Below are 12,804 nucleotides of genomic sequence, written 5' to 3'. Positions count from 1 at the left end.
GCCAGCACAAATCTCAAACGTGATTTATCATTTACACTAGATAGTGTTACATAAGCACCAACACTTCAAAATAATTATATTTAAAACTAGACTTGTCAGTAATTCTGAAGATATTTCTATAAATTACAGCAACACCTCCTCCTTTGCCTTTCATTCTGCCTTTTTGTATATCCTAATTCGGGGAACAGACACAGTCTCTGTATGATGATATCGAGGTGAAAGAGTCTATGTGATGGGATTTAACTGACCTGGGTGACGTGAGGCCGCTAGCAGACGGTCGGTTTAGCCAGTCTATCTGATTCCTGACCTGATCTGCAATTCAAGTTTGAGCTCTAAGACTATATGCCATATTACTAGAGAGAAGAGCAGCACCATCCCAGTAGGGATGAATACCATCTCTTTTCAACAGGTCAGGTCTGTCCCAAAAACTTTTCCAATTGTCTATGAATTCTATCTTATTTTGCGGACACCACTTAGACAGCCAGCCAATGAGTGAACACAATCTACTAACTATCTCATCACTCCTGCGAACAGGAAGGGGGCCAGAGCAAATTACAGTGCTTGACATTGTACTTGCGAGTTCACACACCTCTTTAACGTTATCTAGTTTGATGATCTCCGACTGGCGAAGTCAAACATCATTAGTGCCGACATGAATAATAATCTTAGAGAATTTACGATTACCATTAGCCAGCACTTTTACATTTTCTTTTATGTCAGGCTCTCTGGCTGCCGGCAAACATGTGACTATGGTGTCTGGTGTCTCTATTTTCACATTCCGTGTGATCAGTGTTGGGAGTAACGCGTAACAAAAGTAATGCATTACAGTCATATTTTACTCAGTACATGTTCAGTAACACTTGCGTTACAACACACTTTTTGCCCAAAATGTAATTGTTAAAAAAAAATTACGCGAAACATTAACAAATGAAAAATGCAAGTAAGTTATTACCTGTTCGTGGTCAGTCAATAGCCACATGTGGCTTTAGAATGTTAAGTTCTACTTCTGTAGTTATTTTGTGTAAGTTTCTAATTGACCGTTCGCCAAGACCTGCTCCCTTGTTGCTATGTCCGACGCAGTGAAATATACATCGCGGAGCAGAGAGGACACTGACAACCAGAGGTGGACAAAGTACACAACTTCCTTACTTGAGTAAAAGTACAGATACTACTGGTAAAATATTACTCCGTTACAAGTAAAAGTTGTAAAGACCGGTGTTTACTTAAGTAAAAGTACAGAAGTACTCATTTTTAAAAGTACTTAAGTATAAAAGTAAATGTCAATTCATTGTTTTATTATTGTTGCATTGTTGCATGTAATAACCAATTTACAGTACCTTATGCCTCTGAATCTCTGCCTGCCTATCCTCATATCAATATCACATTTATTTCTATAACACAGTTCCACTAGTGAGATTGAATAAGTGTACTCAACGTCCACAATGGTTTCGAGACACCCAAATGGCTGTTCCCAGTTTTTTGGCTTTTAGTATGAATATTTTAGACTTACTGTTATTTAATAAGCTAGTGTGCTCCAAAACAATGACAAATTTTGCATTTTAAAGACCAAACCCAACGTTGAAAATTAAAATCATGTTGATGTCAGAATCCAATGTCAGATTGACGTTAATCTCCAACGTTGGACAGACGTTGTAATGTGGTTGAAAATCGGTTGACCTCAGAAACCAACATCAGTCGAGTTCTGGCGTCAACCAGACTTTCATTTCCAACCAAAATGCAACCCAAATCATCCCTGACGTTATACTTTCTACTCAAGGCCCTTGACAGAAATGTAGTGGAGTAAAAAGTACGATATTTGTCTTTCAAATGTAGTGAAGTTAAAGTAAAAGTTTCCAGAAAAAATAATACTCAAGTAAAGTACAGATACTCCAAAAGTGTACTTAAGTACAGTACTTAAGTAAATGTACTTTGTTACTGTCCACCTCTGCTGACAACGCGCTGACAGACAGGACAGAGCAGGTTACATTTAATATGAAACAAAGTCTCAACTTTCATATTTCGTCATTTTATGAGAAATTGAAACAATAAATACCGTTTTGTGGCTCTTTAATGTGTGACAGATCGCTGTGTCGCCTCAGTTAAAGCTGCTCGTGAACCTGATCATCTCTTCCTTCTATTATTTACAGCATCAAATAAACATGAATGAACATCAGAAGGAATGTTGTTTTAACCGCGGAAAGGCGTCAGTACACTTCAAATCCTCCAACGTTAATCTACTAACTCTCCTGACTGCTTTGTTGGACAGAAATGGCGGATTTGGTGGATGGTGGATTATGATTGATCCGATCGCCTGTCAATCAATCTACCTGCGAAAGGTCAATTGACTGCTGTCGAGATGATTTTCATTCCTCACCTAACGTTAGCGGATGCCTTTTCAGATGAGTGTGCATTGCACTTATACTTTTGTTGTACTTCAGGACAGACTTACTTTGAAAGTGACATTTTTACAAGCTTCATCTTTAGTGAAGTATTTCCACACACTTGATGGTGACAACAAGTCACATGATCAACCCAACTAGTCGACGTCAAGCTTAAAGCGTCACGGCATTGCATTAAGGTCGACTAATCGGTTCAACCCCTAGTGTGTGTGTGTATGAGAGAGGGCGCACCAAATACTGTATGTCCAAAATACTAGAAAAAAAAAAAAAGGTAAAATATAAAGGGTTATGAGTTTGAACACTTGAACTCTGGTTTGTCCAATCAGCATCCAGGATAACAACTATCAGTTTCATAATAATGAGCATTTGTGCTGTTTGATATCAAATGACCAGGACAAAACCTTATTTTAAGACAACGATTTATTAATACATTTATTGGAACAGAGGCAAAGTAATACATAGTTGTAATTCAGTCTCTTATGGTTGATCAGCTGCATTAAAACAAACATAGAGGACTTTCCCACCTAGTTTCAGAACGCTGCACACCACTGATATTTATCATTCATTATTTGTGCATTTTTATGGCCAGACAGATCTGCTCCAGCAGATTATCTTTGTTGTTTGTGATGTTTTTTCCAGCGACCTCCATCAGATCAGTGATCATCTCAGCGCTGTAAGGACCTTGAAACGTGTGATATTTTTTCCTCCACTTCTCAATATCATCTGATGAAACATTAACACACTTAAATCAGAACACAGTTGATATTTCAGTTTTATTCAGGACATTGTAAGATCATAACTTGCCTCCACAGTTGACCACATTAAAGAGAGGGATGTGTATCACGGTTGGAGTGTTTTGGCCTTTGAACACATAGAAGTCCTTCGGTTTCTTTACGTCCTCTTCAGGAATGTTGACCTCAGGGAAAGGGATCTTTAGTTTCTTGGACGTCTCAGCAGCTTTCTTCACTGTCTGTAGTGGAAAAGCATCACATTATTGTTTGATTAAAAGGGTAGGACAGACTGTTATAAATAAATATGGTTACATGAAAACCCATGCACTTATATTTAAATTTTAGGGCACATTTTAGGTTAGTGTGACCATGGTCACTATGAATGTCATGAGGGGGGAAAGCAGCATTATGCCCCTTTTTACAATATGTAATATAAGTGTCAGGTGTCCCCAGAATGTGTCTGAAGTTTCAGATCAAAATACCCCACAGATCATTTTTTATACCATGTTGTAAATGCTGATTTTTGAGTGGATGGAAAATATGCTGTTTTTGTGCATGTATCTTTAAATGCAAATGAGCTGCCCCGCCCCTTTCAGAAGAGGGCGGAGCCTGTCCAGCTCCTGCAAAAAAATCTGTTTGGTTTTGATTATATCTCTATCGCGGTCACGCTCACGTGACATTGCAGTTCTCGTGAGTATTAAACCAAGTTCTCTTTCATGTCTCATTGCACTTAAACTGTGTTTTTGACATAACCTTGTGTGTATTTGACAGAGTTCACAAACGCAGTTGGTTATATCCGTGAACGTAAACAGCAGGGAAAGAAACTGCATGGGTATATTAGATCGTGAAAGCAGTGTAATATACAGTACCTACTGCGATATATGCTGTCAATATGAATCAAACAACAAAAGAAAAACAGAAAATCCCTCACTGCTCTGGACTGAATAACTTTAGCAGCTTAAGAATGTTTCTTACTTGAATACTGCTGTTAAATGCTCTGGTGAGGAGATAAACATGGCGGACTCTGTACAGATCACTGAGGGGCGGGGTCTATGCTAATAGGGCGGAGTCAGTCAGCTGCTGTGGGCGGGGCCTATGGCTCACTGAGCGCGGGGTCTATGCTAATAGGGTTGAGTCCGTCACCCGTCGTGGGCGGGGCCTAAGTATATGTGACGTCACATTGCATAGAAACTGCAAACGGCTTACTGAAACACTGCTTAAATTATGATTTCTTAAGGGGTTTTCCTTTAAATGAGTGAATTCTCTGTGCGTATAATACCTTGAAAGGTTCAGTTTCACTGAAATCCAGTGAAATGATGAGGTCGATGTCTCTCTCTTCTCTCAGCACTGAGAAGTAGGGTGAGTTGATAAGCAGTCCAGCGTCTATATAGTCTCTCATCTCACTTTTCAGAAGAGCTGCGGGCACTGCTTTATCTGAGAAATCACAGCATTATTATATTATTCACAATTAATTTCCAGTTAGCATCTGTCTATGAGTTTCTGTTCTCACCTTTCATGTTGTGAAGAAAGTTATATTTCCTGCCCCAGATCCACTGCTTCATGCTATCAAAAATACTCGCCCAAAGATCTGTAAAACAAATACAGTGGTTCTTAAATTCAGTAAATATTCTGATGTATGTTTTAGTTTTTTCTTATGGTTCTTTGGAGAACGTTTTTGATGTTTAATTATGGTTTAATCTTTAAAGTACATCATTGGAAGTCTAAAGGTTCTTCTGTGGCGTCAGTCTGTTAAAACTGGTTTTGTTGAAGCTAATTGGAAGATTTATGGAATCAACACATTTCAGTTTATGTGGCTAGAAAATAAAAAAATCAGTACATTATACAAATCAACACATTGTACAGAAAGTTCAACCTACCAAAAGACAAGAAATGACTCAAACCATTAAACAAATCCACAGTGTATTGTTTCATATACTGTTTTACAGCTTCTTTATCAGTGAGATTCAGTTTTTTCTTTTGAAAACTCAGCTGATGTTTGCCTTCAGTGAGCTCTGTGAAAAGAGGAGAACATGATGGAGTTATTTTAATCTGATGCAGGTTTGTGTATCTTGTTGAGTTTTTGTTGGCCAAAATTGATGCATTACTGTTTCATCAATTAGCTTGTAGTTTGTTTTACTGTTTAAATGTTGCTGAAAAGCCATTAAAGATACATTTTCTAGCACACTTTTGGAAAATGTTACCGTTCAGCTTAGTTCTGATGGATTTATCGTGAACAGACGGATCTTTGCCATTCAAAACCGAGAGATTCATGTCCACGAGATCCATGAGCACCTGGTGACATTCGTCTATGGGAGGAGAGTTTGTATTTCTATTTTCTGAAGAAACACACATTAAACAAACATGAACACACTTAAAAATGGTCAGGTGATCATTCACAGGTGATAATCATCATTATGGCTTACTTTTATTTTTCATCATTAAATGCCCAATGAAGTGCCTTGAAACACTTGCGTGAAACCAGACTTCATTCGCCCCAATGGATATTTCCACTGTCTGAATCGTTCCCTATCCCCTATATTGTGCACTATGTGCCATTCATCATATAGAATATAGTAAGTGTGTGAACAAGTGACCGATTTCAGCCGCAGTTTCAGCATCCGTTTATAATATAGGGGGCGGAGCTTCAGATTCTAGAGAGCATTTGATTGGACAGAAAATCTGATGAAAAGCTTAAGTGCAATGTGATGTCATCAAAATCATTTATCCTTATTGACAGAATTGAGAGATTGTACGTTTTAACAGATAATATATTTAAAAGCGAATTCTGTCATAGTTTTAGAGCTTATAGATAACTGTAAAGCTAACATATTCATACTAAATGCCAAAAAACTTCCATTTCGATTTCATGGGGACTTTAAAGAGTTTACATTTTTAATCCGCAAGCATTCATGAACAGATCATTATGTTGCGTTCACACCAAACGCGAATAGAGCGTCTGGCGCGAGTGATTTCAATGTTAAGTCAATGTAAAGATGCGTTTCCGCGCGTCTGGAGGTCCTGCGGCACGAATTAGGCATTTGGCGCGGTAGATGCAAATTGACGCGCGAATGAGGCGGATTGAGTGTTTGGCACGATACACGCGAGTGGTGCTTTGTGCATTCACGCGTTTGACGCGAATTCGCGTCTGATGCCAGAGTTGAATTTTTTTTTACTTTGGCGTCAATTCGCGCAGCGTTAACCAATCGGAGCCTGCTCGCTGCGGTCACGTGGTGAAGTGACGTGATAAACGGGGGCAGGCCCGCTTTTCAGTTTATGTCATTTGAAATGTTTGGCCTCAATACATTATTTTGTAATATGACTAAATGCCCGCGTAGGAGGAGGAATGACATTGTTCAGTCATGTTAACTATGAATGTGACACTGAACACTTGCAGTCATATATTTCTGAATGAGATGAAGAAAAACTCACAATTAAAGAAGTCGTTTGACCAACGTTATAACAAGTCATTACTGTATTTTAACTTGTTTCATATAATAGAACCGAAGCTATAGATTGTGAATTTAAACATTGCTGGTTTACCAGCGGCAGACGTCAGGAGGACTAGCCAAGGTAAGGCGGGTTACATGAGCGCTGAGCGCCCGGTGATCGCCTGGATCAGAACCGCCTAGCACTTGCCCCTCCCACAAGAAGCAGATTTCGCTTTGGATGCGCGAATGCATTCAAAATGTTCAAGCGTCAAACTAGACGCGATAGACGCTTGGTGTGAATGCAGTATTAGACACAAAATAAAGATCAACTTATCAATAAATAAAACCTGTAATGCTTTACCTTTCTCCATTTCCTCAACCATCTCCATTTCGATTAGTGGCACATGTTTTAAGAACTCTGTGGGGGCAAAAAAATCAAATGGATTTAAAGTTTAATTGATGACTGTCAGCTTTTTAAACAGAACTGAATGTTCAGAACAAATGAAGGTGCACCTTTTATTTTTTCCAAGAGTAATTTCTTTTCCTCGTCTTCATTAGCTAAAGCGCTGCCGCACAGAGCTGCGGAAAACACATGTATAAATGAATAAAACATTTATTAAAAATGTGTAATACAACCACCAGCTGGAGTGCCTATGATCTCCACTAGAGGACTCCCTGCTTTCCCATCATGAATTTAAATTCCCATAACCCATTGCTGGGACTCATTGTTTGATCATCACTTCCACCTGTGTCTCATTATCTGGTTAAACTCTGCCTATAAGCCCTGTATTTTCACACACTCATTGCAAAGTCTTGTATGCGTTACACTGTATTTGTGTTATTTCTGGTCTTTCGTCTCATTGTTTTGATCTTCTGCTTGTCTGGATTTTCCTGTGTCATGGACTCTTTATCTGGATTGTTGTGGATTTGACCCTCAGGTTTACGATTGTGGATTTCCCTCAATAAAGCTGCGTTTGGATCATCACCAACTCTCGGAGTACGTAACACTGATGAATATAATTGTCATCCAAGTTCTTATTGTTAAGCAGAAATTATCTTTCCTTTAAATTACTGTGTAATGAAAAAGTTTGTTGATGGTTTTTGAGAAACAGCCCCGTAGTGGGTTGATGAAATTGTTTTTTAAATTATTTCTAATTTTAATATTTCAGTTTTGACAGACTGATCTCCAGATCAATCTACTATTGATCTGTTTTACACTATTGTATGTTGATATTGTAAATATGAATAAACTCTCCTGTCACAGAGTTTGTTACCTTGCAGGTACAGCATGTCAATCTCAGGATGGTCCTCGATCTTACGGCCATTTTCAAACTTGCTGCCAAAGTTGGATGTTTCCACAAACGCTCCAGTGAGGGAATAACCGGCTTCATATGGAGTGAACTCAAACCAGGGGTCTGCAGACAGAAACATCCATAAAACAGCTGACACACATGAACTCTGTCTTTCTCTCTCTCCCTCTCTCACACACATGAACTCTGTCTTTCTTTCTCTCTCACACACACACACCTGCATCTTTGTTCTGTTTGCATTGCTTGTCGATCGCTGTGTAGATGGGAAACGGGTCTTTATTGTGTCGGCCTCGCTGATCTGAGAGTGTGTGTTCGTCGATCTGAAGAGGAAAAATATTTCTGCAGCTGTTATTTATCATGTTGGTGATGGAGAGACCAATTTAAGCAGTCACAAGCTCAAGTGAAAAGTTAGAAAAAAAACTGCTAGGAACTTTAACAAAAACAAAAAAAAAATCTTATTTTCAATATGGTCTCAGACTTTCGGACCACGCCGCATGTAGATTAGCAGTAATTTGTAATCAGAAGAACGTTACAGTATTGTGTCCTCTGTGCTTCAGGTTCCTTGGCCATTATAAACACTTAAGACTTAAACCTTTTTAAGACTGAATGTGAGCACCTCACTAAGATCATATCATACATCATTGAGTGTTGTATTATGAATAGTTACAGACCTCTTTCACAGCTGCCGTAACGAACATCACTGCCCAGACGTCAGTCAAGCTGAATATGTCTTTCTCATAATAATATTTCTTCAGTTTGGCAATTGCATCTCCCCAGCTGACGGCAGGACCGCTGAGTCTCTGGATGATCTTGTCTTTCACAGTCTCTAGTTTGGTGGACCAGTCTGACTCCTGATATAAGGAGGCCATACACCTTCAGAGGAACAACATATGCTCTCATTAATGACATTCAACCCGTGTGTGTGTGTGTGTGTGTGTGTGTGTGTGTGTGTGTGTGTGTGTGTGTGTGTGTGTGTGTGTGTGCAGTGGTTAAATTGGCTTTTATAGGCAGGGGGAGCCCTTATTTATGGTGAATGGTCATTCAAAATCACGTGGTAAAATGACTTATTGTGTTTTTACAGCAAAGGGGCTCTTTTTCCTGTATTAATGTGTACGGTAGAGTTGAGTAGTTATTCAAACAAAAATAAATATTTACAATTCACTTTATTATTATTTTTTACCTTTAAATGTTAACAGGAAAGTTAGGCAACGGATTTCACCCTCGGAAAAATGTATGAAATTGAACATGTTTGAAAATATTGTTTGGCAAATATGTAGGCTAAAACATCTTTTTAAACTTTTTAATCTTTTTAAAGAAAATTGGATTTAAGAGAATCAGGGCCAATTTATTTGGCAGTTTATGTTGTTTGGTGTAATCACAGGGCAATACGCAAGTTTTTATAAATAAAAAGTTTTAAAAAATGCCCCGGGGTTCGGGGGCATAGATGTTACATTTCAAACAACCCAGCAAACACAGAACGTTCCCATATGGTTACTTTTTTGGGAACCAACCAAGAACATTATAGGAACGTTCCCTGTAGGTTATTTTTAGATTCTATTTTTATAACCTAAGGAGAACGTTCCCAGAACGTTCCCCCAACCTTAAGGGAACGTTCTATTTACATTAAGAAAACTTTCCTGGATAACCAATAGGGAACGTAATGGGAACGTTCTGGGAACCTAAAATAGTTAGCTGGGAAACGCCAATGCAATCATTCAGAAGCATATGAGCAATCAATCAAATATCGGTTTCAGCTACTTTTATTCTTTCCTATTAATCAATATTTTTGGACTAATCTGTTAATTTAGTCAATGGTCTGCTCACTCATAAAGACAGTCACTTGTCTCCGCCTTCTGATTTAATGATGCAGTTGCAAGAGGCAAACGCGAACAAGCGGAGTGATACAAACAGTGAAAAGTCGAACACATTCGAGGTAACGTTATACAAATAGCTATATTTATAGAATAATAATGGGAATATATTTAATAGGGTGCTTGTGTTAAATTAAGCTAGGCTATCCATTGTCTTTGATCAAACTAATTATTTCTGTCAGTCATTTAAAACTTCTATCGAAAAACGGCTCACTACGACCGTTAAAAGAAAAATTCAGATGGCACTTAGAGGTGTGTGTGTGTGTGTGTGTGTGTGTGTGTGTGTGTGTGTGTGTGTGTGGTGGTTAAATTGGCTTTTATAGGGAGGGGGAGCCCTTATTTACGGTGAATGGTCATCACTCAAATTCCAAAGGGGCTGTTTGTATCAATGTGTAAGGTAGCCTAGAGTTGATTAGTTATTCAAACAAAGATCAATACTTCACAATTCATTTACTTCATTATTATTTTTTGCGCAGGTTTTTATAGATACAAACGGGGGGAAAGTGATCCTAGGGGGGTTCGGGGGCATAGATGTTACATTTCAAACGCAAATGCAATCATTCTGTGTCCAGACCAGAGGCAAATTAGCAGTTAGTATTAGCATCAAAGTTCAGTTTCAGCTAGCCTACTTTTTCTTTCCTAAATGAATCAATATTGGTGGACTACTCGGTTCATTTAATCAATGGTTCAATTACTCACTCATAAAGAGTGAGTTCTGGCTTAATGATGCAAGTTGCGCAAACGCGAACAAGCGGAGTGATACAAACAGTGAAAAGTCGAACACATTCGAGGTAACGTTATACAAATAGCTATATTTATAGAATAATAATGGGAATATATTTAATAGGGTGCTTGTGTTGTTAAATTAAGCTTATAGTATCCACTGTCTTTGATCAAACTAATTATTTCTGTCGGTCATTTAAAACTTCTATCGAAAAACAGCTGTTATCTCTCACTACGACCGTTAACTGAAGTGAAGGGTCGCGTTGGGATTCGCGCTCCCGTGAACATAATCCCGCTTGCTTTGATTAGACTCAAACATTTTGACATTGACGAGCGGTGTTTGAGCGCTGAAGCAGCTCAGATGAGAAGGTCAGTTATCGTCGCGATGGGCGAATCATTGCAGCACCAAATTAGAGTTAATATTAGCCAATTATTTCACAACTTTCATTAGGGCTACACTCAACTAAATGTATATATTTCTTGCTGAAGGAGACGGAGCTGAGCTGAGCTCCGACTGGGTGTGTTGTGGACCCGAGGAACACCTATAGGCTCCGGCTCAACCTGTGTATGTGTGTGTGTGTGTGTGTGTGTGTGTGTGTGTGTGTGTAGCCTACGTACCAGGTGGATCCAGAGACTCCGCTCAGGTAAAGCACACAGTCCAGAAGACCTGCTTTCTGGAGTTGATCCAGGGATCCCAGCAAACCCACCATGGCTCTTTCTGCTCCTCCAGATCCCAGTAATGCAATGTTTGGCACTTTGTTCTGAAATGCACATGGTTTAAATGATCAAACTGATGTTCATCAGCTAAAACACCATTTATAAATATTCCAGGCAGATAAACGAAGTATAATATTACCTCACTGCAGCGTATCTTAACTTTCTTCAGGCTTTGTAGAACATCTTTTCTCCTTCTGGCTACAAACTCCTCCTCGTTCTTATTCAGAGAGTGTCCGATTCTCACCGAACCACTGCAGCGACAGACAGACCAGTGCTGAGTTTATACGGCTATTTTACTTATTTTTGAAAAGTTAGTGTCAGAATTATCCAGTTTGTAGATGTTAATTGTGATGCAATACAATACGGTACTAATAATGAAGTGCACAGATTTAGGAGTGTGAGCAGAATTACCTTTCCTGGGGTTTAGATCCTCCCATCTATAAAACAACAGAGTCAAACATTAAAGTTGAAATCTATTATTCCAAAACTAACAGAGAAAATCCATTGAAAATCAACTGTACAGTTCTTTTGATAAAATGAGTCATACCTCAAAAGTAAATTATTAAGCCACAGTTTTGTGTTGGTAACTTTAAAACATATACTCACTGTTCTTGTATATAGTATAAAATCCTGAGACTTCACCGACAGCCGTCGTCTCTCAGATCAGACAGAAGAGGCTCTTTTATACGTATAGGACTCTGAAACTGAAGTCTAGATGTGTTGAGGAACCTGAACTCCAGATGTTAGAACGTTTTCAATGTAATTTCCATGGGTGGGGTTTATATATCACGTCTGAATGCAAAGCTTATATGTGTTTGAACTATATGGAGTTTTTCAATTCCCATAATCCATTGCTGGGACTCATTATTGTTTGATCATCACTTCCACCTGTGTCTCATTATCTGGTTAAACAGTTTTTCTCGATTGCTTTGAAACTCGTATTCTCAAAAACAGTAAACACAAATCCATAACGTCTCACCCAATTCCCCAAACAACCTATGTTCAGGTTAAAATGAAGCTCTACACTCAAAAGCATTCACTCTTGCTGAAAAACCCAACTTTGCCCTCAGACATCACACACAAGCCCTCACAAACACACAGGGAAGGGAAGGATCAACAGTAATTAGATGTGATTACAGAGATAAATTACAGCTGTAATTACATGCATTATTTAAAAAAGAAAAAGGTTTATTTTCTAAAACTTCACAGGTTCAAATTTGAAGAAACACCTGTTTGAAACAACAGGATTCAAAACATCTTACCAGGGTTGTTATAGTAAAAAACAAAAAAAAACAAAAAAACATTGTCATTACTTGAAATAAATAAAATTAACATGAACTGAAATAAAAAATAATAAAAAATTACTTCTGCTAGCAACATTTCTTTAATTTAGTTTGACTTGATGTATTGAAATAACAAACTATAACTGGAAGAAAAAAGAAAGAAAAAACACAATACAATAAAGAAAGAAAGTTAAAATGGAAAATATATATAAAAAAATATAAATTTTACTAAAAAACTAGTAAATTATACTAAAATAACACTGTGTAACACATTTTGTTTCAACATCTGTAACATCCAGCCTTTCATATTCCCATATTTATCAGCTGCAAATTAAAATCCAT

General features: G+C 38.1%; 1 protein-coding gene across 2 annotated transcripts; it reads right to left on the bottom strand.

Moving 5' to 3' along the window:
• Positions 1-2,780: 2,780 nt before the first annotated feature.
• LOC306995783 (cytosolic phospholipase A2 gamma-like) lies at positions 2,781-12,274 on the bottom strand. Of its 2 annotated transcripts, none has more exons than XM_079607681.1 (15): positions 11,786-12,274; positions 11,591-11,616; positions 11,319-11,430; positions 11,081-11,223; positions 8,540-8,741; positions 8,086-8,188; positions 7,833-7,973; positions 7,072-7,137; positions 6,920-6,976; positions 5,332-5,466; positions 5,008-5,142; positions 4,641-4,718; positions 4,410-4,564; positions 3,204-3,369; positions 2,781-3,122 (listed from the first exon to the last, which is right to left on the bottom strand). In XM_079607681.1, exons 2-15 carry the CDS (start codon positions 11,614-11,616, stop codon positions 2,965-2,967), a joined length of 1,677 nt encoding a protein of 558 aa, XP_079463807.1. In that variant the 5' UTR covers positions 11,786-12,274; the 3' UTR covers positions 2,781-2,964. The 2 variants fall into 2 exon arrangements, with proteins under 2 accessions (XP_079463807.1, XP_079463808.1); XM_079607682.1 differs by having other exon boundaries at positions 2,809-3,122; positions 5,332-5,436; positions 11,786-11,977.
• Between the last annotated feature and the right edge of the window lie 530 nt (positions 12,275-12,804).

The sequence above is a fragment of the Phoxinus phoxinus genome (genome assembly GCF_949152265.1).
Source record: "Phoxinus phoxinus genome assembly, chromosome: 3".
Taxonomy (NCBI): domain Eukaryota; kingdom Metazoa; phylum Chordata; class Actinopteri; order Cypriniformes; family Leuciscidae; genus Phoxinus; species Phoxinus phoxinus.
Note: the sequence above shows the minus strand (reverse complement) of the source record. Positions and strands in the feature narration are given on the sequence as shown.

Bases quoted from the DNA above. Each gene is read 5' to 3' on its own strand.
- LOC306995783 (XM_079607681.1), bottom strand. From the start codon at position 11,616: ATGGGAGGATCTAAACCCCAGGAAAG. The intron at 11,431-11,590 runs GTAATTCTGCTC...CTGTCGCTGCAG, and splicing joins GGATCTAAACCCCAGGAAAG to TGGTTCGGTGAGAATCGGAC. The intron at 5,143-5,331 runs GTAACATTTTCC...CTCTTTTCACAG, and splicing joins CATCAGAACTAAGCTGAACG to AGCTCACTGAAGGCAAACAT.